Source organism: Apus apus, chromosome 2 (genome assembly GCF_020740795.1).
Source record: "Apus apus isolate bApuApu2 chromosome 2, bApuApu2.pri.cur, whole genome shotgun sequence".
NCBI classification, from domain to species: domain Eukaryota; kingdom Metazoa; phylum Chordata; class Aves; order Apodiformes; family Apodidae; genus Apus; species Apus apus.
Window position 1 is genome coordinate 23,631,753 of NC_067283.1, and position 26,993 is coordinate 23,658,745.

At 38.0% G+C, this 26,993-nt stretch overlaps 1 protein-coding gene across 5 annotated transcripts in view; it reads left to right on the top strand.

Moving 5' to 3' along the window:
• CDK14 (cyclin dependent kinase 14) overlaps positions 1-26,993 on the top strand; it is a 338,936-nt gene that overhangs the window by 231,936 nt on the left and 80,007 nt on the right. For all 5 annotated transcript variants that reach the window (XM_051612199.1, XM_051612197.1, XM_051612200.1 and 2 more), the window contains 2 exons: positions 18,102-18,241; positions 24,664-24,810. In XM_051612199.1, the coding sequence (XP_051468159.1) occupies positions 18,102-18,241; positions 24,664-24,779 (256 nt within the window). In that variant the 3' untranslated portion in view covers positions 24,780-24,810. The remainder of the gene's footprint in view (positions 1-18,101; positions 18,242-24,663; positions 24,811-26,993) is intronic.

Sequence of the window (26,993 nt, forward strand, 5' to 3'; positions counted from 1 at the left end):
CTTCATTCTTCCGAATTAAAAGAGGACACTCTTGATTTTTCTGAACACAATGAACCTTTCACCATCTAGCGTTCTACATTTCAGGCACAGTTTTGCTCTTTATTTTGTCCATATGTATGTTTTGAGGTCCTGGCATGGACGAGTGAGAAGATTGGTTTAGAACTCTTCAAAGAAGCTTACCTCAAAACATATATTTTAGTTACTAGAGGTTACTAGAAGGAAGAATAACTCTTGCTGAATGTAAAGAGCCAATGTCATGTCTGTAAGGCAGGAGGAATAGACACAAAAAACAGCAACCCCAAATCCCCCCCAAAGCCACAGATGGTAAACTGGGGGCAAAATAATTGCACCTGACTGGCTACACCATCTTCCACAAGATGTGAATTTTAAAGGCCGACCCACACAATGGAACAACGATAGACACAAGCCAGTGGTTCTTTAATTCCCAGTTTAACTGGAAATTAGCTACAAGTGACAAATGTAACAGCAGTAACAAAGTGAAACCCAGCAGGTCATTATATAAGGCAGATCCCTAAAAGTCTTAAAATAGAATTGGTTGATATTAGAGGCTACTTTTGAGAAATGCTTGAGGGAAAGAATGTAACTATCACAGTGAATTCAGTTATTTGGAGACTTTAACACTGAATTTCTTCACTATTTGTCAAACTACCTGAAGAGTATAAAGAGAATATTTAATACATAAGATATGATTTATAAATTTTGTAGAAAACGTTTATAATATTAGGAAGCAAAACTTGCATTGACAGTTGCTTCTATCTAGTATGAAGCTTCATCTACATTGCATGACCTAACTTATTGTGGAATGTGATTATAAAATACTGGTCTAAAAGAAATCAAGATGTGGTAATCTGATCTTCCCACAGAGTTCATAACGAATTATATTTTCACCTTTTTTTCCTGAACTTTTCTGTTCAATTATCTCTACACAATCAAAACCAAGAGCAGCTCTGCCTTCAGAATGCAGTGCAACCTCTTTCAATTTGCAAAAGCTTCTCCATAATAATAACCCTTACAGAAGAATAACAAAAGAGAACTAATTATCCTTGTGTATATTTGGTAGGATATAAAAAGCTTTTTCAGATCTGTCATAATGGGTTGCATTGTGAGAAATTAGGTTGGAAAGAAAAAGTGCAGTTGAAAAAAAATTCTGCTCTGCATCAACAGGACTACTACTTTGTAATTCCCTAACACAGCAGTATTTATTATATACATAAGACTTCATTCTCACAGCTAGTCTCACGGCTGGGGATTTCTTCCTTTAACAAGATGGCCTCTGTACTTGAGACCTGCCTTCCTGAGGCCAGGGTGTTTAAAAGTAGCATTCCAGGATGGGCTGGCCTATTTTGGGACTGTTACCCAGCAAAAACTTCCTGAGGAAAGCAAAGTGAGTGAACAGAGATAAGTCCATGTATTTTGAGTCTGTGTTTAATTTCAAGTGTGATACAGACTATAGAATTGTTTAGAGCTGAGACATGGGAAGGAGTTTTGGTTTGGTTTTTGTTTGCTTGTTTTTAACAAAATCTTTGCCTTAGTGGGGTGTTGAGTGAAGACAAAACTCTCTTCTCATGTCATTTTCATCCCCTTCACCTCCCGTCCCTTCACCAGCATTGCTCATTGGAATACACTCCGTAGTGCCAGTTAAAGAATATTCAAGCTCTTGGGCACAGTAGGAACAAAGAGCTTTGGCGTTGTCATTACTAAAACCTTTCTGATGGATTAATCTAAGCAGTTTAAACCTATACCTGGGCAGAAGGTGGCTCATGTGTGTCGGGCTGCGCGCTGAGGTTGCTGTGGGGCTGAGGTTGCTGTGGGGCTGCTGTGGGGGTTTGAGGAGCCACGTGGGGGGTGCAAGGGGGGAAGCCGGACACGAAATGACAAGATTTTGCAGAAGGATTTGTGGCTTAGAGACACATAAACCCGCTCATAGCAGGAGGCAGACGAGCCCCCGTCCCGTCCCCCCCAACCGCCCCAACCGCCCCAACGGCCGCCGGGCGGGGCGGGCGGCAGTGAGGCGCGGGCGGCGCGCGGGGGCGCGCGCGAGCCGGGCGGGCGGGCGCGGGCCCGGAGCTGCCGCTGGGCTGGTCGCTGCGTCGCTGCGCCCGGAGGTGCCTGTTCCCGCTGGAGCGGCCGGTCCGTGTGCCCGGGGAACGTGGCTCCCGCCTGGTGCCGTTGGGTGTGTTTCCGGCCGCGGGAGGCTCCGTGCTCAGCCCGGCTCAGGAACGGCTGGTGACGGGATGAAACACACTCCCGGTTCTGTCCGCCTCATGGTAGTGAATTGTGTGGTGCTGGTCGAAGCCAGCGACTGAGAAAGGTCTCTAGTTTGTCTGTTTAGCTTTCCGCCAAGTTGAAACATTCGTTACAATTTATATTTGAACATTTCTTTCAAGCTGAAGCAACTGTAAACTGCTCACATGTTACACCTGTTAAAAAGTTGGGAGGAGATTCTTTCTAGCAGGCCTCACTGACAGAATGTTTATCCAGACATTGAACTTATTTTTGCTTTATTCTTTTATGTTGTTCAGCTTCATGTATTGTGTTACATCGTCTTGGACCAGTTAATAATATTAAAGAAACCTAAACTGGACCACAAAAAGCTTTGTCCTCGTTTTCAGAGTACTAGTAACTTTATTTTTTTTATGAGTAAAATTACATATTTACCCCCCTATGCATTGACCATCCGTCAGAGCTGTGGGAGTACAGCCCCAAAGTACATGGATATTCTTTGTTGTCTTATGCAACATCTAATTCAGTTTCTGACATTGGGCTAGGTTTTGTTGCTATTATTATCTCTGAACCTATCCATATTTTGGGTTATTTGTAGCTCTCTATGCTGTGTCATGTTTTTAATTTTTTCTGCCCACATTTCTCATTTCTCTTAGCCTCTGTGTACTAATTTTTTTCCTTCTGTGATGTTTTGGACATTTAGTTTCATCTAAGAATTGATTTAATGTGGAGTGTTTCCCTTAGTCCAGTTCATTAATAAAGATGTTAAATAAAACTGTGACTAACGCTAATCCCTGTGGCACACAGCTGGACACTTCCCTTCCAACCCAATACATTGCCAGTCATCGTTACTCTTTGCTTATGGTCTGTCAGCCAGTTCTCAGTCTATGAGATACTTTGTCAAATTCCAGCTCTTCACAGTTTGTCCACAGAGCAAGATTTTTTAGAGAAACTGCATCAAACATTATCTCTTGTCGCGTTATTCCATCAATTATTAAGTCAATTTTAAAAAATAATCTATTTCTCTGATGTCTTGTTCAGTAATATCTTTGATTGCTGTTGTGTCTTAGTTTCTTCCTAAAACAAATTTTGCTTCTATATTGTCTGTATTTTTCTGTGGTCTATATTTTGTTTCTATATTGTGTGTCAATGTCCAGCAAAATATTTGTCAAGATTCTCTTCCTTACTTGAAAACCAGAAATGAAATGTGTGTATATATATATACACATATATGTATATATATACACATTTATTTATTTATTTATTTATTTTTAAGGCTAGTAAGAGACTTTAAAATGCGGAGCGAAATTAGCTGATGTTACAGTAACTTATCTGCAGTAATAAGCCTGTAAGAGAAATGAGGAAAGAGAACAAACTCTTCTTGTGCAGATTTTCTGAAAAGACTTTCAAAAGGTGCCTCACATTTGTTTGCTATACTTGCAATCCCTTAAGAATTCCATAAGATATTGAGAAGTATATCAGATAGACATGTTTATTTGGTGTTTCCAGGTATTTTTTTTTTTTCAAAGTATGGTCTTCATTAACATTTTTTAGTACTTACTGATCAGCTCTTCTCAGATGTTTCCAGTTGTTCCTTTTTCCTTATGCGTTTCTACATGCCAGTGTTTTTATTAATTTCTCAGAATTATGTTTTTGGTAGTCTGTTACTCATATGTTGCCATAGTGTCTGCGTTCATTTCTTGAAGTCTAATTCTTTCTGATCAGAGGCACCAGGCATCATTATATCCTCACATTCCTAATTCTGCCCTCTTGCTGGAATGAGTTTTGTACAATCGGTCTCTGTGCTGACATCTTCCTTCTCCAGATAATGATGTTGCTGACAACATCGAGTCTCTGAGATGTGTTTTAAAAATATTTGTCTGAGGAACTGAAGACATACTTTGAAGGCAGTAATGCAAGTGAAGTAGACCTTGCTGCTGAGTCTCTCATTCGCATGTGGCAGTTAAAGGCAAGTTTTCCAACATGAGAGCCAAAACAATAGGCACCTTAAGAATAGAGCTGCACATTCAAAAGTGCTAAGTAACTGCTGCTGACTGAACTGGCTTGGTATTTTCCACTGCTTTTTGTCATGTATCACAGATTAATATTTTTAACTCAACAGTTCCTTTGATTGTCATCTTAAGGTCTCAGGTATGTATATAATATTGAGAGGTGGTGCAGACAGGCAAAGAGTGTAATAATATGAGTAATGCTACTGAGTTTTTCACCTCTGCAGATAGATTAAGCCAATCTCAAAACTCATGCCATTTGGCTCTGTTGCCAGTCAAAGACTCACAGGCAGTAGTTAAGGTTTCTGCAGTAGTACAGACATGACAGAGTACCTTATGCAAATACTTTACTGACTTTTCTGATTATTTTATGTGGGTTTTTCAGCCTAATTTTGACAACCAACTGCAGTAGGGTGGTAATCAAAGGTAATCAGATATTGCCATTTGTGAGAATCTCCTGTGACAGTCTCCCAGAATTCGTCACCATTTTTTCAAGAAAATCTCAGTTGGTTCCTTTCCTGCATTTCTGGCTATGGTGCTTCGTGTATCTGCCTTTAGATTTCTGATTTTCCTGCCACATAAGACAGAAAAACAAGAATTTTTCCTTTCTCGTGCAGTTTTTTTTCTTAGTGATGCAGATGCATATGGCATTGTAGGAGACTAATAAAAACAGTTATATGCTTCAAAACTTGAGGTTATTTGCTAGCCAAACAGTTTTCTAATTAAATGGAGTGATTTCTTCAAATAACCTAGCTTAGAAAATTTGAAGCTGTTGTTGGAGAATTTGTGTAAGGTGCTGGATGCAGGCAGATCATATGTTTATGTTCAGTGCCTGCTTGACCCAAGTGTCAAAATGGGAAGACAGGAGACAATAATCCTTGCTGATGCTTTAAAACTGAGAGGTTAGATTATGTATCTTCAGCAACACTCTGTGAATAGCAAGCCTCAGCATAGGGCTGGTGCACCTGTCATTGCTGGAGGGCAAAGAGGCAAGTGGTTCCAAAGGGAACTGACCTTTTCCTTTCAGACGTTGAGTCAATCCTGTATCCTAAGGCACACATTCTGCATTAAAATTATTGTAACTCTCCTGGTATTATGCTGAGCAGCAGACTCTGGTGAGAATCTATGGAGAAAACTCATAAAATGATGGTGATGGTGCTTTGTGTATTGTTTTTAATTAAGCCTTTATAGGAAATAGTTTCTGTAATTTTGAAAGACATCACTGAAACAGTTATGTTCTTCTCTGATTAGGATAAATTTAATTGAAATTTAAAATACAAATTTGAAATGCTGTTTTTCAGAATTAACAGCTTGCTGGATACCAAAATGTAAACTACAGTATTTACCACTAAATGTGATTTGCAAAAAATCCTGCATCCTTTTAAATAATGTAATACATAATACAGTGTATATCCACTGTCTGCTACCTCAGCTGAATTTGTATCTGAAAGATCTGATTTACAAATAGACAACTTTCTGTTAAATTATTCACATCTCATAATAATTGATCTTACAGAGTTGATCTTATGCTGGAGCATATTTGATCATAAATTCAATGAAAGCAGCCACAACGTTTGTGATGTTTGTCCAGCTAAATCCTTCAGTGAATAAAATAATAAAGATGCCAGCTGTGTTTGTTTTATGATCACTACTGCAATAGGAGGCTGGAAATACAAATGAGTAAAATGTCTAATTTTTCATGTTGGATTTATAAACCCAGAATCTTACTGCAAATAGTTTAAGCAGAAAAATAAAATGTCCGCTTTTGAGACATTCTCATAAATGTTTGCTTTTTTGTTCATACTGTTTTGGAATCCAGACTAGTTTTAAAATACTGCTGTTGTTTGGACCCAAACTTAAAAAATCCAAGGAGATCTAGTAAAAATAGATGAAATTTATTCTTTTATCTCTGACACCATTGCAAGTTAAGAATGAACCATCATTTTTGCCTTGCTTTCTTTAGTTAGATTCTATAGCAATCTTGAAGCTCTGTTTACTACCATGTACTGTTAGTGTGCCTCAGACTAATTTCAGCACCCTGAGAGTTGGGGACTATCTTGTGGCCCCGAGGCCGTGTGGCAGACCTTCGCTATAGCTGCACTAAGCAACACTTGAGCATGCATCTCCTGTGGGCTTTATATGGTCCCCATGCAGCTGCAGGTGCAATTATTATTTTGTGTGTGTTCAGTATTTGTTTTTTTAATCCAAGAATTTTAGGATAGCATAATACCAATGCTGCAGACCATGAGAATTGTATTTTCTAGCATAAGATTGAAGGTAATATATTTCACGCCCTGCTTGAGTGAGGCTGGTACATACTGTCTTTTGGGAATGGCCTCTGGCATGGGTTATTCACTGAACTGTGTCTAGCAGTGTTTTTGGAGAATGCTAATTGATAATGGCCAAAATAATCCAGAGGACAACGTGGATGCTCAGTAGTTGGGTGGTCAGGCTTTCCCTAGCCCTGGTTAATTTGGTCATACAGGGTTCAACAGAGAGATCCCTATCCCACACACATTTGAGCATATTCCCAGTGAAGTTTCTCCTCTCACTGTGATGTTAGCATCCTTAGTCACCTATGCCTGAAGCCTTAAGAATTTTTTTAATCTTTCCTTTCCTATTCCATTCATCCAGACTGCTGCATACATGTAACTTTTTTTTTTTAAAATTTCTACCTTTTCCAAGATACATTTTCTTCCTTCCTCAATCAACCCTGTTCCTCAGATCTTGAGTATCATAATACAAGTGTCATGTCCTCTCCTGACCAATGCTCTTCTTTAGATCATATAAAAAGCAAGCAGTAAGTTCAGGGGGTTTTTGTGTGCAGTGTTTAGCTCCCCTCCCAACACTGGCTGTTTCACTCCATTGTTTTTGAGCTCCTTCTTATCCCTTTCAAAATTCTCCATAATTATTCTTCTTCCTCTCTTCCTTCACAAAGCTGTGTATTTATTCCTATTCCCTATTCTTAATGTCAGTGATCCCCTACTCATGTTTGGACCTTCTCCTATCCCCTAGATAATTTAGGCAGACTCAGAACTGGTGTCTTCCTTTCTAGGAATCAGATGGGCTTGTGTCCAGATAGAACATCTGTCAGTTGTTTGTGGTCCTTTCCCGTGGTCTTCTTGTCCTCAGTTTGAAAGCTTCTATGACTAATCTTTGTCTCTGTTGAATGCCTGCTTCCACGGAAGCTTAATATCCCTTTAGGACCCTAAAATGGGACCCAAATGTTTATTTACCTGCTCATCCCAATTCAGTGGCAGTGCACATGACCAGGCCTGTCACAGAGCTCCATGGATTCTACAATTCCACATGTGCAAAGTCTTTTTAAAGTCCACCTGCTTATTTTGGGTCATTAGAAGTGGCCTAAATTCTACTGGCAGCCAGTTTTTAGTGACATCTGGCTCTCTGGGAAATCTGACGTTCAGTGGCCACTATTAGAGAGAACAATTTTGATTTTAGTTCTTAAATCACCTCTGCTGATTTATGTCTAAATAGCAGTAACTCCCTGCATACCTGTCTCTTTCATGCTACTTTGACAGGTTAGGATTTGCAAAAATAGTTCAGGATTGAGTCCTTCCCTACGGCAAGGCAATTTCTGACTGTCAGATAGCACTGCATCCTCACACATATGTGAGTACAAGAACTTAAAATCCACATTTTTCAGTAATTGAATTAGTGGTTTAATCATTCATCTGCAACCTGTTTAGAGTTAAAAAGGCATAAGCTTTTGTGTTAGATCTGAGCAACTTTTTAAAAAGGCACAGAGCAGGTCCATGTCAATATGTAGCATTTAACTTTTTTAAAAAACATCAGTGCAAAATAATGGTTTTTATTTTCAAGCTGCATACTAGAGAGAGGTTATTGTTTTCTCCTTCTATAATGGTCTCTGTGCTTGAAAAAACCTTCAGTAATTACCCTTGGTTTTTCCCTGTTCAAAAGTTCAAACAAATTTAGACTTCTTTTAATAGGTCAGCACAACCGCATTTGTCTGTTTAAGGTATTACTGCTGTCAGTATCAGGCACTGGATTTTCAATCTGCCAGCTGCTCCCTACTGGAAGATTACCTAATGTTTCTTTTTTAAACTATCTCCATTCATGTAAAGAGGAGTGGTATACTTAATCAGGAGAGTGAATCTGTGGAAAGAATGGCACCTTCTGCACTACAGTGCTAGTGAAAATGTATTTTCCCATCCTGTGATGTCTTCTGATGTCACCTGCACCAAATACCAGAGGGAGCTGCAGCTAGTTCTCCATGATGTAAATCTGTCTAAATATAATAATACATAACAACCTATTTCTTACTGCAAAGCTTGAAATACATTCCCATATGCTCTCATTTTAACAATCTTAATCTCTTCCTCTCAATGTTTACTAGTTCTGCATCATTTCCCTGCCATGCCTTAGCTTAGCAGTATAGTTGCAAAAAGACCAAGATGCCTACTTGTATGTAATTGCTAGGTCTCATTGGGTTCAGCCAGGCAACTCATATACATAAAATTAAATACATGCATATGCCTGGGGTCTGTCTTCCTGAGCTTTCTAGACTTGGGGCATTCTCCCTGTCTCCAAATCTCTATCCACTTTTAATGAGCTGCATAAATAAATACAAAGTACTCCAATTTGTTCCATATCCATAAAAATATTTTTTATTAGCTGAGAGGTATACAATAATAGAAAAGATCAGACTCATCCAATGTTTTAGGGAGTGGTGGGAGGACAGGACCAGTAGCTGTTTCCAAGTGGTTGATGGATCTGGGGCCCCAGCAAGACAGATTTGTAGGTTAACTGTGATAAATGATCTTTGGCTTCACTGATTAAGCAAGGTCATCCTTTTAAGGGCACTGCCTTCATGCTGCAACCTTGCAGCAAATTCTTGTTGAAGTACTGTGCAAACAGACCAGTTCTTATTTACATTAGAATGAAATTAAGATTTCTCAAACCTGAAATGATAAAATATCAGACAAGGGGGTAGAGATTTGTAAGGCAGTATTAATGCTTATTTACTATAACTTAGTTCTGTCTTCTTTTTTTGTTGTTTGTTTGAAAAAAGCAATAGGTCCCAGAAGACAGCTTTTTTTTTTTTTTTTCTTTATGTAGTTACTTAATAAGGGAAAATAGGGGAAATTTGTTTATTGCCTTGGTGGCTGCACCCAGTGACAAATTCGAAATTCAGAGCTTGGTTGGTTTTAGTTTGCAGAATTTTTTTGCTTGGATTATTTGGAGAGAAACAATACAGGTTGTTGAGAGTGGGAGGAGAAAAGCAGAAAGCTTTGATTGCATTGTGTGCCAAAGGTTTATTTCAGCTATTTCTATGTTTGAAGGGGAGCTTATTCCCTCCTTTTCTTTGGCTTATGTCCAGCCAGTGAGGAAATAAATATGTGAAGAAAGAATGCTATGGAATGTTAACTCTGCTGCCGTATTTTCTTCCTTTTATCATGCCCCAAGATTCAGTGAGGTTGATATAAATTCACCATGCCTTCTTTTAAAAAGCATAACAGAAAGCCATTCTTCCTTTAAAAGTTAGACTGTAAAAGGTGATTTTCTTTCACTCAGTTTGGTTTAAGCCTGTAAAAAGCATTAAGTGAAAAATCTGATATATTTGTTGGGGCATTTATTGCATTACTAACTTATATTTTCATTTCTCAGTGAAAGGTTTATAGATAACATAAACCTTGAAGAGTTTTTGTTCAGGATTAAAGATAGATTTTCTCCATTTTCTGGTGAAATAATAGCTCATAAAATGATTGAGGTATTAGTAATTATTTTTAGCTCTATTTATTATCCAAGGATATTCTATTCAACTTGCTGTGGTGCACAAAGAAGGCCTTTAAAAAACACTTTCCTTGATCAGAGGATTCATGCCCTTTATAGAATTTCAAAATAATCCAAGGCTTCTGATTAGATGTCACCACTATGTTGTTGTTCTTCATTAATTAGAGCAAGCACAGATCTTCCAGTGAACTATAAATCTAGCATATTCAGTACTATTCTATTGTGGTGTAACTAATACACTATGTATTCCATAGTTAGTATTTTAATACTGGGCTAATTGGGATGTGAAATAATTAAAGTACCTGATTGGTGGCAGCATGTAAAACCAAAAAGAAGTAGTTGCTAAATTCTTTCTAGGGCAAAATGGTAAGGCATATTATGATTAAAATTTCTTAGGCTATACTTTTTCTGGAGATACCAGTATCTGAGAGAAACTGCTGTAATCTGAGTGTAATTATGTGAAATAATCCAGGTATTTTTTTGGTCAAAAAATTAGTTGTGGTTTTAAACAGCAGCAGAACACTGTACCTAGCAGTCATGTTGCCTGGAATATCACAAAAATTCCCAAGAAGTAAAGCAGTTATGTGATTGTATAATGGATAGCCATTTTCTCAATAGCTTGGAGTAAGTTATTACTAGATATACAGTGTATGTTTGCTGTTTAGCTAAGCTTATTTTTCTTTTCTTTAATGTCAGTCATGCAGACTCCATAACTCTTGCTTCATTTGACACTTCAGCGTATAATATCCTGGCAAAATGATACCCAGTATCAAATGTAAGCCTGATTCTATATCAAAATCATAGAATCATAGAAAGGTTTAGGTTGGAAGGGACCTTAAAGATCATCTAGTCCAAAGCCTGCTGCCATGGGCAGGGACACCTCCACCTAGACTAGGTTGCTAAAAGCCCCATCCAACCTTGTCATTGAATGCTTCAGAAGAGGGCACCCACAGCTTCCCTGGGCAACCTGTTCCAGTGTCTCATCACCCTTGCAGTAAAGAATTCCTTCCTAATGTCCAATCTAAAATAGTATAGAACAAATGGAGGAAATACCTGCAATATTGTCAATGAACAGTGTTGGCTGTCTTCATGTCATGAGCTCTCAGTAGTTGGCTCTGGATTTCTTTAGAAGCTTTCGCAGCCCAGCATATTTATTCTGAGGTATCAGGACAAGTGCTAGCCTGGGTGCATGTCACGCTATAGAAGGACAAAACCTGGGATTCTGTTAAGTCTGTTGTGAATTAACTGATTCTCTTTAAGCTTTGTATTTAGAGCTCAAGTCAACTAAATTCATTTTTTAAGTGTGTTGCTTTCTCTAAGGATGTTAATGGTCTGCTTCCTACGTGAAGTAAACCTTTAAAGCTGGATATCCCAAGCAGTGTTGTGTTGTAGAAATAGAGTAATACATTTGAAATGGGCACTAAAACTCATAACATCTAGTGCAGAAAAAGTGAAGAGGAAATCAGCTATTATTTAAGTTTTTGTCTTAAGATACATTCAGTGATGACACATACAAATGTTTTTATGATCTAGTCATGACTGACCTTAATGGCCATGAGCAAATGTGAATTGTCATGTGAGATTGGATCACTTCATTGTCTGGCTTAGGTGTGACTGAACAGAATCTCTGAAGCCTCATGTGACTCATGCGCAGATGAAGCATCTTAATTCTCCATTCTGAGAAGTTCGGAAGCTGCAGCTATAATTACAGTTTACCTACTGGGTCAGTAAATTCTTTTCAGAATTTACTAAGTGTATAAAAATTATATACCTAGAGGTAAATCTACTGTAGTTGAACTAAAAAATAAAACCACAACTAGTTGCCTGTTTTGTTAGAACATGCATTTATTATGTTCACTTTTTTTTCCTGAAATGCTATTCAACTTGGCTGCTTTCCAGCTAATGGCATCTGTGCAACTGGCAAGTGAGAATAAGTTCAGACAGGTCAGGGTTATTATTACCTTCCTGGAATGCAATGAATGAACTTACCTCCACAGCTTTTCAAATGGGGCCCTGACCTCTTTTACATCTATCTTAACAGCAATACCAGAGAGTCAAAGACTGGTAACTTTTATCTCTGTTCCAATACGTACCATTGGTTGTCATGGCTTTTATTTTAATAATAAACATTTTGACCACCTTTTTGGTACTTCAGCAGATAAGACTGCTGATGCTGTGACATGGTGATAAAATTAAAAGAGATCAAATTAATTTCTAAATTTCCAAAGAGGATTGTTTCATACACCCTTATGTAGATTGCAAAGGTCTGGACTGGAATGCAGTGTTATGAAGAAACACAGGGCAAGGACAGGTGCTTGGAGCAGTATGGCCATGTTAGTGCCGGATTTGCCCCAGCCTAGCTCATCTGAGAAGCCTGAGCAGGATATTGCACTAATGTGGCAGTCCTGCTTCTAGTGGGGTACTGAGCTAGAGGGGTACAATTAAACCGATGGCCTAGGGAGCTTGGAGACCATACTTTCCTGCCCTGCATGTGTAAAGAGTTCAGCATTTCTGAATCAAACTGCTGCCAGCGTCTCAATTTGGGAAGAACAAGAGAGACACTGGGTACTTGGAGACATGCTTCTTCTTAAGAATGTGCACAACCCAGCACAAAATAAAGACTGCTGCTGGCAACCCCATGCTAGTGTGGGGGACAGTCCCAACACTGAAATACAGTCCCTGTGCCTGTGTTTAACAGTAGCTTAAATAATACTTATATTTTGGCTTGAAGTACCACTACACTGTGCTGTAGAGCAAATTCTGTATTTTGTGATTGATCAGCAACAAGTTAAAAGCCTCCTTCAGTGAGCCTTCAAAAGCTTTTGTCTCTCTTTGTTCATCAGTTTTAGTCCTCAGTACCCTCTGTGTAAAACACTGAGAAAAATTATAATGTCTTTACTGCATTAGATTCTTGTCTTGAGGTGCTGCTTTATACCTTCATCTGTATCAAAAGCTAAAAGCATCGGATCAAAACTTATGTTCCCTTCTTGCAGTAGTTTCATGATGGCTAAATAATCTCTAAAACAGCTCCGTGAGGCACACCAGGCGTGTTAGGGAAGCAGCTCCTGCATGCTGGAGCTGGCACATCAGGTCTTTGAAGATGGTAGGTGTTCTCGGTGTGGCTGAACAACAGAAAAGGCTGTTGATATTTAGTAAAGAGGAAATGTTACTTAATGTAGGCCCTGTTCATATTTGTGTGCTGCATAGCTGCTACTAGTAGGGTCATGTGCAATATTCAGAGGTGCAAACTGTCAAGGCACATGAGGTCATGTTGCATCAGCTGCTCAGAAGTTAATGGATTTGCAAAAAAAAATGTTAAATGTAATGCATGGTGTTGGCACAGTTTTGTGTCTGAGCTTAGGAGAGGTCTAAAGCCTGGGACAAGGGGGAGAGACTGCTGGCCTCAAGATGACTTGAGTGAAAACGGGCATTATGGCCTTCACGGTGGTGCAGTGGTGGGTGAGCTACTGCAAGGACTGTTCCGGGGCCTTGTTGATGAGACCACGGTGTCCTCTGCAAAATGAGCTGTGGGGCTTGCCATACGCCCTGTTTGATGGGCACCAAGATGTGCCATTAAACTTGTAACTGCTAAGTGGTGTGATTGTTCAGGTTAACTGTGGTTTTGTCTTTCAGCACTTCAGGTTGCAAGGGATTATTTACAATAAAGAAGCAGAGCTGAGATTTCCAAAGGGAATTAGGTGTCTTAATTCTCTAGGCCATGCTGTAAATGCCAGGCAAGAAATTAATTAATGATATGGTACAAGATTTGTATCTTTGCATGGAAAACAGGCACAGTAAATTTTTTTTGCTTTGGGAAGTATTTACCTCATGGTGTTAGGAGTATATAGACAGCAGAGTAGCTCCATTTGTTTTAATGCCCATTTGTCTTAATTATTAATGTGATTTTGAGCTGCCTTCTTCATTGCATTTAAAATCAAATCACTCCCAGTTCAGAAGTTCACTGCACATGCCCAAAATCTTTTTTTTCTCAAGAGCTTAAACCAAACTTCAGTGATCTTAGTCATGTTCTGCTTGACCAAATACTGACCTTCCTTTTCACTAGAAAGACATTTAAGCTTGTTTTCTGAAATTAAATCAAATTCTTGTAATCCAATGAGATTTACAACTGCTCAAGTCTAGTCAGATTCATATATGTTTAAAGTGAGACAGGTTCATACGGTGCTTATTTTTCTTGAGCTAAGGCCATAAGTAGCGTTGGGATTAAGTTGAAATTCAGTGTGTTTCACAAGTGTGTCATCAGAGTTAGTGTATAAAAATATTCCAAATATTTCTCGAAACAATATCTATATGCTATTTCTCATTGCCAGAGGTTTCTCTCTATTCTGCTGTTTACCATGTTTTCTGCAAGTATGTATGCTGTCATGGCTAGTAACTATTCCTTAGTGATTAGTGTGACAGTAAGTGAAGCATGAATATTGAGACTTGCCATATCATGCATGCCAAGTTCCTATATGGCCCAACTGCTGTGAGACAAAACATGCTATTATGTTTTAGACACAAAGCCATATTGTATCAAATTCCATCCTGTCGCAAACTGAAGGAGGTGTATTCAAAAATCAAATCCTTTCTTTTCTTTAGTTCTTTTTGTTAACTTTTCTATGTTAGATGCTTAACTACTGAACCCCATCACAAAATTCAGCCTTTGTCTTTATTGAGGAATCATGTTTCAAACTTGCATCAGACAAATTGTTTATGTTTTAAGGAGATTTTAAAGAGAGTATTGGAAAAAAGAAAAAAACAACAAAAGCAAGCAAACAAACAAAACCAAAACAACAAACAAACCCAAATATTCCAATGTTCCAGACCACTGAAGTTATGCACTAAATGGGTTTCTCCAAACAATTCTGATGTAGTAGATGTAATTTAAATGCATAATCATACAGTGCATTTTCCATACATAAAAGAATAGCTTGTCTTTAAACAAAGCAGCAAAATTAGTCGTGCATTTCACTAAGTCATCAATTTTAAGACTGGCAACCTTAGGAGCCCACATGCATATGCCTTTTGCAGTGTCCACTAATTCCAGAAGTGACCTGAGCAGAAGACATGGGGTTTGGAGAAGAATTTTTTCATTGCTGTGCAAAGCTAGAACTTTTGTGTGTAACTTTAAAGATGCAGCTGAGCCTAGCTAAAAGTGATGATTTAATCTATGAGTTACTTGGATGGTCGTCTTCTGCCTGTGTTACATGGGGGGTGAGACTTGATCAATAACTGTCCCTTCTGAGTTTAAAATCTCTAAATGCTTGGGAACATAATACTAATAATGTAGCAACTGGAATCTTCAAAGCACTGTAAATACAGCTAACACACCCACCCCTTAGAGTATTATCAGGACAGGTAAATGTAATAATTTTAGCATCTTGAACTATTTTTGCAGACTGTGCAATGAATTTAATCTTTTCTTCCTATTTATTAATTGTAAAACCAGTTGTAATTTTGGCTGATTTGTTCACAATTACTTAATTAGTTCATGTGATTATGTTGCAGCCATAGATATTTTTGTTTGATTTATATTTTATTAATGCATACTCTGCTGATTATTTTATATCTGTCTTTGGCTTCTCAATAAACAGGGTATCTTTTTTGTTTTTAAATTGGGAAGGTGACTTTGGCTTCCTAAACTGTCCCTGCTCAAAATATTTTCAATTCGTATTAGTTAATCTGATTTTCTTGCTGAAAAAACCTTGGAAGTAGACCAGTGATATGGTCAAGATGCCCTCACTGCTTTGTTCAAGAGCACTGAGGAACTAGGGGTTCATCATCCATAATTTCACAGGCAACTCACAATTCATTAATGTTTGAATATTCTTTTATTTTTGCCTTATTAACTAGCATCCTCACTATAACTATGGTTCAGGTAAAGAGTTGTACAAGTCTTATGTTGGAGGGTAATATTTCACTACTTACTTAAAAGACCTAGTTTTTCTGACTTAACGTAGCTTTCATTCAAGACAGAGCAACTTTACTATGGCTCCTAAAAAGGGTGCAGGAAAAATTATTAAAATAATATGGGAAAAAAAAAAAATGTTGGTGAAATGACTTGCCAGGACCTCTGAAAAAATAATTGGTGCAAGTAGAGTAAGGACACAAAACAGGCCTCACAGGTTCAATACAATCACTAGTCAATTGAAATTTTGGATGTGTAGAAGAACACCTACCAATTCTCCCTGAACATTTACTCCTCCTTTTCTTTTTCTTTGTTAAGAATAGCCTTTTCTCTTAGCATTTTGCTGTGTTCTGTAACAAAATTTGCTGTAATTTTCACAAAGCTTTAATGAAAAAATTTCTACAATCTGGAAGTTTAAGGAGTCTGAGATTAATCTAATGTATAATCTGATTTATAGGTAATGATTGTTTCATTAAAGATGCCTTTATTTTGTCATGAACTGAAAATGAAAACTGAAAAAAATTACACCCATCAGAAACACTGGAGTTCAGAATCTGTTTAACCTGGAATAGCAGTTTTAAATGCCAATCCTGGGAATCCAGGAAGATCATGGTTGATGAGAAATAATGTCCCAAAGTGGTCAGCCATTCTGGGCAATTCATCCCTGGGTAATTTCTGGGCAAGTTCTCAAGAAGAGATCAGATAGGCACAGTATTGAAAAATTCCCATCTAGTCTACAGTTGCTAGAAATTAAAAAGATCTTCAGTGGCATATTTTTTTCAACCATTACTAATATCAGCATATCATACATATAGCAGCACATGATTTCATAGAGATGCTTTTGACTTTTAAGATTTTATTTTCACACTGAGTGTAGTATAGGCAGGGATAAAAAGTGTCTATGGTGTTTGTGACTTAGAGTTCTCACTGTAATAACAATATTCTTTTTTATTTAGTGTTTTCAGTGTTGTCTGTTCTTTGTTGCAGAGATAGCTTTCACCTGTGCGTACATTAATCCATATAAATTATGCCACGTCAGCCCATTAGAACAGTAACTGTTTAATCCATCTTCCTTGAATGGCTTTCCAGAAAGTCAGCTTGAGCTGAACAAAAATGAACATTTGCATGAAACATGCTGTAGGATTATTGATTTTAGAGGGTAAGACCGTCTTTTTCAAACACTGCAGTATTTTGGGCTGCAGTCTACTCCATGTGTTTTGGGAAATCAGTGCATTCTAAAATATGAGACCTTTTATACACTTTGGCATTTTTACTTGACAAGAAATCTTCACTGAGTGAAGGCATGGTGGAATTTACAAGATTTCATACTATTCATAGCAACATGATTTTGATTCAGTACCTTTTTTTCGACAGCATATTATAGGAAGTTTGGTGGCTTTGGAAATTTAGGAGGCAGATTTAGGTTACCAGACCAAAGCCACATCTTGCTGATCCCCATTTTACTCTCTCCCCTCCAAATCTATTATTTTTAGTTTATATTTCCTTATAATATTCCCAAGCATACATCTCCCAGTAAAACAGTGAGTTTTCTCAGACTTCCCTAAGTAGCTTAGAAAAGATAATTCACTTCCAATTTAATGTTTGCATTGCATTGACACCTAATGAGTCAGCCCCTGCTGTGTGAATATATGAAAAAATAAGTCAGTACTTCCTGAAAGACTAATGTCTTTATGAAACATGGTGCATATGTTGTGTGTTAAGAATAATTGGATTTTAGAATTTGATACCTCATGAAGTTGTATGAATACTGCTGTTATTTTAAGCTTGGATCTCATGGGTTCAGATAGTAATAACCATTGGTTTCCAGCGCTGTAAATTTTCAGTTGGTTGGTGTACTACTCAATAAAATGTAAATGGAAGCATCAAAACAGTTGCTTTCAAGATACCGTTGCTTATGATCCTTTAGTGTACTAGGATACATGTTATATATTATATGCTCTATATTTGTAAAATTTATATTAATTTTGAGCTGTCAATCCAGAAATAATTTGTTGTCTCCCTAACCTGAGAAATATCTTTCCAGGTAGTGCTCCCAAACAGACCTTGTTTCCTCGCTAGCAATACTTGGTGTTTTAGCATGCTGACTGCAGATGGAATTAGTAATAATGGGATTGTTTTTCAGAAAAACCTTCTTGTTTGTGTTTCAGGCTGAGCTACGTGAATCACGCAGAAGATCTAGCCTCCAAACTACTCCAGTGTTTCCCAAAGAACAGATTGTCAGCACAGGCAGCCCTGAGCCATGAGTATTTCAGTGATTTGCCCCCACGGCTATGGGAGTTAACTGATAGTGAGTATAACCACCTCCAAATCGATTAAAAACAGAAAGGTAGTTCATACAGATGCATGAGCATATGCTAACCTTCACCTGCAGACAGCTTCATGGACATACACAGCCACACACAAAATACATGAGTGAAATTGTATAGCTTGAAATTCCATAGTTAGCTTGACACAGGAAAAAATGGATTCTTTTTTTTTTTTTTTTTGCTATCTCTGCTCTGCAGTCTACAGCCAGCTATCTTTGTATTTGATTATGTGTGCAGCCAAGAGAATTATCTGAATTGTCATAAAGCAAAAGGAAAAATACAATTTACATATTTAGTGCTTTTCACTTTGTAACGTACAGTACTTCTTAACTAGCTGCAGCATACAGGATAAAAATCCAGCCATGTTTGAGGCACAGAATCTCTATCTGTTATAACAGTAACCTTTAAAAAAGGGCTCAGAATTCAGAAGTCTGAGAAACCCAAAGTAGACAATCAGTTAATTTGCTGTATGAGACTGTGTAAGAAGACAATGGCAGATTATTAACTAGGAATTCTTTTAGTGTTTACATACATATTTTTATTTCTTTTATGAAACAATGCATTCCAGTTGACTTGGCAAAAATGTTCCTATCATCGTATGCTGTCAATTCTCTCTTTATTAATTGTAATTCATATTATACTTGTTCATATATTTTTCCAGTGTTAAAAGCACACTACCGTTTATTCTGGGGAAACATAATATCATGCATGATATTTTTTATATAGAGAAAGTTCTGTTATTAAAAAGAACTTTCACAGGGGAATGACAATCAGCATTTTGCTCTATCTCAATGTGAACAAGAGAAGCATGCTTGAATTAGAACACTATGTTATTTTCTGCTTTCAAACATATATCCATTAGCAAAAGATCTACATCCAGTACTCTAAGGCAAAAAGTTCAGAGATGCAGCAATAGCACGTGTGTGTAACTATGGCTGATTTAAAATTTTGCCTGTGAAAAATTATCCCCCTTTCTGAATATTAATCCACAATAGATTCTGTTTACATCAGTTTTCAGTATGAAGACTTCAGTCTTCCAAAAGTTTATCTTTTCCATCCGTGGCATTTGTAGTTGTTACATTTTGAGCTGGTTCTATGGCCTGGTTGACCAATTACCCTTTCCCAAGGCCTGCTCTGAAGAGCACTCTCCTGTCGGTAGAATACAAACATTAAAATCAAACTAGCACCATTAATATTGGTCCATCACTAGCTCTGTCATAGACCATGTCCTTGCTCTGCAAAAAGATTGCCAGTTTCCTCCTCTGCCATGCTAGCCCACCACTCAGTTTTCTCTCTGCAGTACTTCATAAACTGAAAATTCAAGGGATGGCAGTGTAAATTAAGACTGCCTTTGCTGGAACTGATGCAAAGAAATTAGTTTCTTCAGGACTAATGAAATATCAAGAATGCCAGTTCATTTATCCTTTTTCCACTAAATGGCAAACAAAAATCACTCTGCAGCAGTGACATCTCAATCCTTATGACTGTGTGACTTAGTTTAGCCAGGATTTTGAATTCTGAATTCTGCAGTCGTACTTTTCAGTTAATATGGACTTATTACCCACTTGCCACTTAGTTTATCAGTCAGTGGTTAAATCCAGTTCTATCAGTGAAGTAAATGCCTACACATTATCACTCTGCAGCAGGCTGCCAACAGAGACAGTCTTGTCCTAGTCATTAACAAGCACAATGTATGCAGAACACCAGAGGGGAATTAAAACCACAAAAAATACCTCAGGGTGGTATTTTTAATATGAGAATTTAATTTGTAATTTCACAGATTAAGAATTTTGGCTGCATTAATCCTTTTATCAGCTCACAGCAGGTTATTTGCAGAAGCATAACCATAAGGCGATATTCATTGGCAGAAACACGTCTTTGCATAACGTTAAACATCAGGAGCAGTGAAACCTTTTGAAGGGGGGAGAATAAAGATGGAAAATCATTATATTTTAAAGCAAGGTTCTTCTAAATGCCTCGAGTAAAATTTTGAGTTACAGAACGACTATTTCTGTGTCTAGTAGATAATCATTATGAAGCATAAATCCAGATGCGAGAAAGGACAATCCCAGTATCAAATACTACAATCATTTCAATTTAGTATGACTTAGATATACTTGTAAACGTATTTACAAAACAAAGAAGTCATGTACTTTGGATAGTTGGGAAAACGTTTACTGTGGAGTGAAATTACCAGGTTTTGTGATTCAGCTTTCCTGGGTTACTATTTTACATTGGGAAACACTTGATATTCATAATTAATTAAATGTAGGTATGAACACATTGTGTCTTTATGCACAACAGAAGTGTGTGTACATGCAAAATCTACCCCATCCTAATCAAGACAGCACTGCTTTTTTGCAAATCTCTGTGCTGAATAGTATTCATCGTGGAATACATTTTGTCCAATTTGGTCCTAGTGCTGAATTACAAAATTGGGGATGTAACACTAAAAACAAAGAATAGACTCACAAGTGAGGAGAAAGAAAAATAGGCAGGGTGGGAATCAGTCAAATTATTTTCCATCAGAAAATATTGTTTCTTTGGAATCACGGTATTTCTAAAAAGTATGGTGACTCTGCCTACATTGAAGAAGTAAAAAAGAAATGTTTCAATTTCTCATCTCATTTTGACTTTAGGACTGTGTGTTTCTATTCTGTGTAACATTTTACAGAATAAAATTTTGATCTTGTGCTTTATTTTAAAAATGCATGCAAAACGAGTTTATGTGAGAAGCAAGGTTTTGATTTTTTTGTTTTGTTCAGTTTGAAGTCAAGGCATCATTTCATTTGGATGGCACTTCAGTTTCCAGATAAGCTCTGTCTAACATCTAGCCACTTCCAGTTTTTATAAATAGTACATTAAAAAGGTGGGAGCTGTGCAGTTCTGCTAAAGGCATCTTGTTTGGGAATGCAATACAATACTGTACAATTTATGAAGCAACACAGCCTTCATTGATCTCAGATCTGAGCTGTAATCTATAGATTAACCTCTTCTACTGAACATGTGTAGTTGTTATTTACTATTAAAAAAAAACCTCAGTCCTCCCCTATGTCTGCCTTTGTATTTGTCCTGGTTTGAGCCAGGATGAAGCTATTTTAAAGGAGAATATATGGGCATGTGCTGCTGGTACAGCCTGCACAAACCTCTGGAACATTTGTGTATCGCACAGAAAGTCATCAGGATTTGTAAGTCCATCGTTACCATAGATCACCTCTCGCACAGCTGTTTCTCTCAAGTATGTGATGGCTTTTTCAAGAGTGGCTGTTCGGCTTCAGTGCCGTTCGATGTCACCCTTGTGGGGGTATCTCTGTCTCACAGCTGAAGGAAGTCGGTCCCACAGGGTGGTAGTTCCCATCTTACTACTAAGTGCTCTATCAATACCAACATCTCTGGCCAGGGATCCCAACTGCTTGGCTTCTCTCTCATCCACGTTCTAGGTTTCAGCACCACTATCAAAAGCATCAGAGCAACCAAGGAAGAATTCCCTCACCATCAGGGTGGGTGAAATCCTTTCTCATGAGGCGCAGTTCTTTCATAGAGAAAGGGTGGACAAGGTCATCATCATCATCTGATTGAGGAGGGCCTGCTGTTCTATCTGCTTGAGAAGGGCCTGATTTTTTATCTGTTTAAGAGGTACCTGCTCCATCAACTGATTTAGAATCATCTGCTTCCTCAATTTCAGTCTCTGTCATTGCTTGAAGAAACTTTGGATGTCTCAAATGGGAGCGCGTAAAAAGGGAGGAGCATTTCACCTTTGCTTTGCTCCTGGTCACAGGATTAACCAGTTTGATTCAAAAGGGAATGGACTTGGTCTTTGCAGAGGCAGTTGTCTTTGTAGCAGCACTTGTAGAGACAGCTGTTTTTGTAGTAGTATCAGTGGTGGTCTCAGCAGCAGTGGTGGTGGCGGCATCATGGGTGGTAGCAGCAACAGTGGCAGCAGCATTGCCTGTCGGGGATTGGCAGTGAGTGGAGCAACACCTCACCCTATGTATCCACAATACATTATAAACATTCAGCAGAAGCATCCCCACTTGAACAATGCTATTCAAATCAAGAACTGGGAGATTCAGCTTGAAGGAAAACGGAGAGGTAAAATTGAACCTGCTATTGGCATTACCAACATGGACCATTCCGTTCACTTTAGGATTTTTACTGTAACTGTACACATACAGTGCCCCCATAAAGATCAATATCATAACCCCTAGGATCAGTAGGCCAGTAATTGTAGGCTTGATTATAGCCACAGTTCTCTAGATAAACCATGAAACAATAACAAGAGCAACTACACAGTGCAGAATGCTCTTGGCTGTACACCACAAGTACAATTGCATATTTGGAAAAAGGTCCAATAGATTCATTGCAGAAAGTGTCTGTTCAGTTTTCAATCTGTCATGAAATTCAGCAGAACTATTGCCCATTGCTATCTGAGGGATTCATCCCATCAGAGATGAAATTTTGAACACTCCTGATTAATGAATAGTTATAATCTAGGCTTAAAATTGAGCACCACGTGCGCCAATGAATTGTTGTCCCTGTCTAACTCGGGTTCGACAACAATGCTCTCGATCCCCTCCGCCTCCCACCCAGGTAGAGAAGGAGAGAGAGAAAAAGAGAGAGACTTTACTGGATTGAAAGCTAAACTACACAGCTTTAATTAAACACCAATGATAAAATAAAATATAAACAATTATATACAAATGTATTCAAGAAATGTACAGAACCTCTATTGCGTCCTGCACCCCCAGCAACTCCCACAGCATCTCCTGAGCTGCGAACAGTCCCGAGAAATCCCGTTCTGTGCGACACACAAATGTTCCGGAGGTTTGCTTAGGCTGTACCAGCAGCACATGCCCATATATTCTCATTTGGGGTAGCTTTCAACAGACCATTGTACCTTCAGTTTTCTCTGGGGCTTGTGCATAGTACGGGATATGGTATATATATATGCATCATGCTCTTTAGCCCAGTCAGTCACAAGACTGGTTTTGAAATTAATTCCATTTTCTGACTCAATTCTTTCTGGAGTACCATGTCTTCCATGGACAGAAGAGAAGGGAAGAAGAGACAGGAAGGAAGTTGTCTTCTGTGATCTCTGACCTTCCCCTGAGCTTACGTAGATATATGGAATGGAATATCTCTGGCCAATTTTGCTGTCTGTCTAACTCAGCCTCCTACGGGGGGCAGGGGGGTCATAGATCTCCCTGTATTGTCTGAGCCGGCAGAGCAAATGTGTGACCTTGAAGACCCAGCAGTTAGAAAACGTTCCGCTATTATCAGTCTTAGTTGGAACACTCTGGTGCTAGTTAAAAGAAAGCTTACTGAAGGAAAAAAAAATCAGTAAAAGGAAAAATGGCTTCATCGTGGCTCAATCCAAGACAGTATTTGAGAGCTCATGTTGATTTATTTGCATAGAATATATGCCATTCATAATGTATATTAGCCAGAATAGCAGAATATCAAATGCAAGTTGAGATGTCATAAATAGAGTGGGAATATCTTGTGCATAAAACAATAGCCAGGTCTTTTAAAGCCATAAAGATGAAAGAGTAGCTCCAAAAACTTAGACCTATGCTAGTTGGTAGTACAAAATCAAATAAACTGTTACGGCCCAATCAGTTCTTTAAACAGTCTATTAACATTACCACATGGAATCATGCAGTGGCAGCTCTCCCAGGATATTTTTATATGGACATTTTTTTCTCAGAAGGTATTAAAAGTCAGTGATTTTTCCCCAACAGTTTGGGGCATCCTAAGTAAAAATTTGTTTCCATATCATCAGTGTGTGAGTCCTTAACCATCTGCAGTTTGATCCCCTTGGTTAGTATAATACTGTCTACAAATAATTACTTGTCTGGTGTTACATGGAAATCATCCAGGTTTTTCCAATTCATGCAGAAGGGGGTTGCTTTATGTAGAAACTTTTTGAGTTGTTGGGGTAATTTTAAAAAGCCTAGTTGTCTTTAACAGTTAATAAAATGAAATCAAACAAAACAGCTCAGTTCTACTAGCATCAGGATTCTAAAGATGTAATGCATGACATCAAATTATAAAAAGACTTACTACATTTTGCACATTCTTATGTACTGGTAAATGCTCTCAGAGCAAATTTTTAAAATAGAGAATAGTATTATATAGCAGTGTACAGGACAAGTAAACACACACAACATGGAAACGTATTTTTAGAAGATGCGTGCAGCTAAAAATGTTTACATCATACAGCTTCCATCATCATGCAGCTTCCTTCCATTCAGAATTTTTACAGTGCTTACTTGCATAAATAGGTGTTATGTATAAAAGCTGTATATACACACTCAGTGTTGTGTTTATTTGTAATTATTTTTAAATTACTACTTTTGTGGGAAAAATCAAAGTTTCTGAACTGACACGCTTTTTTTTGCAGTGTCTTCTATTTTTACTGTACCGAATGTAAGATTACAGCCAGAGACTGGAGAAAGCATGAGAGTCTTTGGAAAAAACAATAGTTATGGCAAAGGTGTATCAAATAGCAAGCACTGAAGAATACCTATGTTCACAACTGATAATGCAGGTAAGACATGAATAATGGAAGGCATATCTTTGATAATACTGTTTATTTCTCTTTAGAGAAACAACTGTTTAATTCAATTGCACATTCCTTAAATTGCTCATGTTCATGCAAATAACCTGTTTTTATAGTGTAGATGGTCAATACGAGGAGTGTAAGTTCCTGGCCTTGTAGGCACAATCAGCGTCATTAACAGGTTGAAAATAGTGCAGAAGTTGGTGCCAACAGTTTGTACACTAGGTTGCCTTTATTTTGGATGAATATATTTTTCCCTGGTAAGGTATGGAGAAATAAAATACCATTTGCCATTTCTGTTAAACTTTGTGACAAGGATAAGAAATTACTCATTTAGTAGGTTTGGTAGCCTTGATAGCAGAAGGATGTTCTTGGTGGAGACAGAGGTGCTGTCACCTTAATTAAATTTATCTGTATCACTGGATCTACTAGAACTGGTTTTGTTCTTGGATGGCTTTCATTCAGTACCCCATCTTTTTAGCCATAGTTACTCAGCAGTGAAATAGTGTGTCATATGACTTCAGGTATTTTAAGAGTAGAACAGAAAGGGCAGGTGAGCAGAGAAGCTACTTACCAAATTACAATAAGGGAATCGTGGTTGTTACAGCATTAACTCTCTGCCCACATGCATGACCTCAGTGTTTGTTCAGTGGGATTTACCACTTGACAGACTCTTGTGGATTAGCAGTATTCCCTTCTCTAGCGGCTTTGCTTATTGTGCCTGTTGAGTCCATTATAACAGGTTATTATGGAAGGTTCTAGGAGCTGAGATAAATGCACATGCTGCTCATGTGCATATTGAAATGTTTAGTCTCATATAAATGTAGTTGATATTCTCATGAAGTCCATCTTTAGCTAAGTCTTCTTGTTACAATATTAGATTTACCTTTCTCTAATGAATTATATTCAGTTTTACTGTTTTATGTTTATGTGCAATTTTTTTTTAACCCTGTAATGTTATGGAGGCTGTTTGCCTGACAGGCAGCAACTACTGAAAAACTTGATTTTGAAAAACGGGTCTTGACAGCCTGCCCCAATTTTTGCACAAGCTCTTTGCCAACAAACCATTTAAGATTTTTCTAACATCAGAAATGAGGCTGCCTCACAGCAGTCTGTTTACAACTTTATTGACAAGCTAATCCCCTGCTTTTTACTGGGACTGTGTCTCTACAGACATCTCTTCAACCTTCTCTGTTCTAACATGACGTATCATCCATCTAAAGTAAATCTAGAATGTGCTCAACTGTGCTAAAGACCTTTCGTGTGAAAGCTTTCATAGAAAGTCACATTTCTCATGTACAGAATCTCATTTCTGTTGCTTCCCAGCAAATGTGATTTTTAATTTCTACAATATGCAATGGAAAGTTTATATTGTGAAAGAGCATGTCAGTAGCACAAAAAGAGAACCGCTTGATCATTCTTACTGAGTATCTACTTAAGCAGATAGAGATGAAATTTTAAAATTTTATACTTAAGCAGAAAGAGAACCATGTGTGGCTTTGATGTACATGGATGTACTATTATGGCTGCTCAACCACAGCTTGAATACAGTATATTACCTTTCATGGTGTACTATCTGGTGCCACTTAACAAATGTTGTGACATGTATACATTATTGATTACAGTTTTCACCGTGGGTTAGGACTTGGTTGCATTAGGTGCTTACAGTGCAATAAAATACCAGTTCCTGGCCATAGTATTTGTTTTGTGATATGAGATTGGGAGTAGCAGGTAATGCTGGAAGAGTAGCAGCACAAACCACAAGTTCTCTTACTTGTAGAGTGTAGAGAGCTGAGAATTAATGAAACTAGAACAGCAGAGGAGGCAGAAGAAATACGGATGTGGAACCCAGACCTAGGTGAGAAGTTGTTAGAATGGGTGGAAAACTTTAAAGGGATGAGACCACTAACCATGAGAAATCTTCTCATGAGTCAGTGTGGAAAGTGAAAGGAGTTGGGGAAAAAAGACTGCAGTTTTGATAATGTGAGAAGGAGGTCTGGTGAAGGCTGGATTGAAATAGCAAGTGGCTGTGATTTCAAGCAGTAGAGCAGTTACTGACAAGTAGGATGCTCAATCAGTAAATTGCATTGATTAGGAGCTGAGTCAGTTATTTTAGCAGAAGACTAGAGTTGCAGTAAGCAGGTTAGCAGCATTAAGGAAGCGGTATTTAT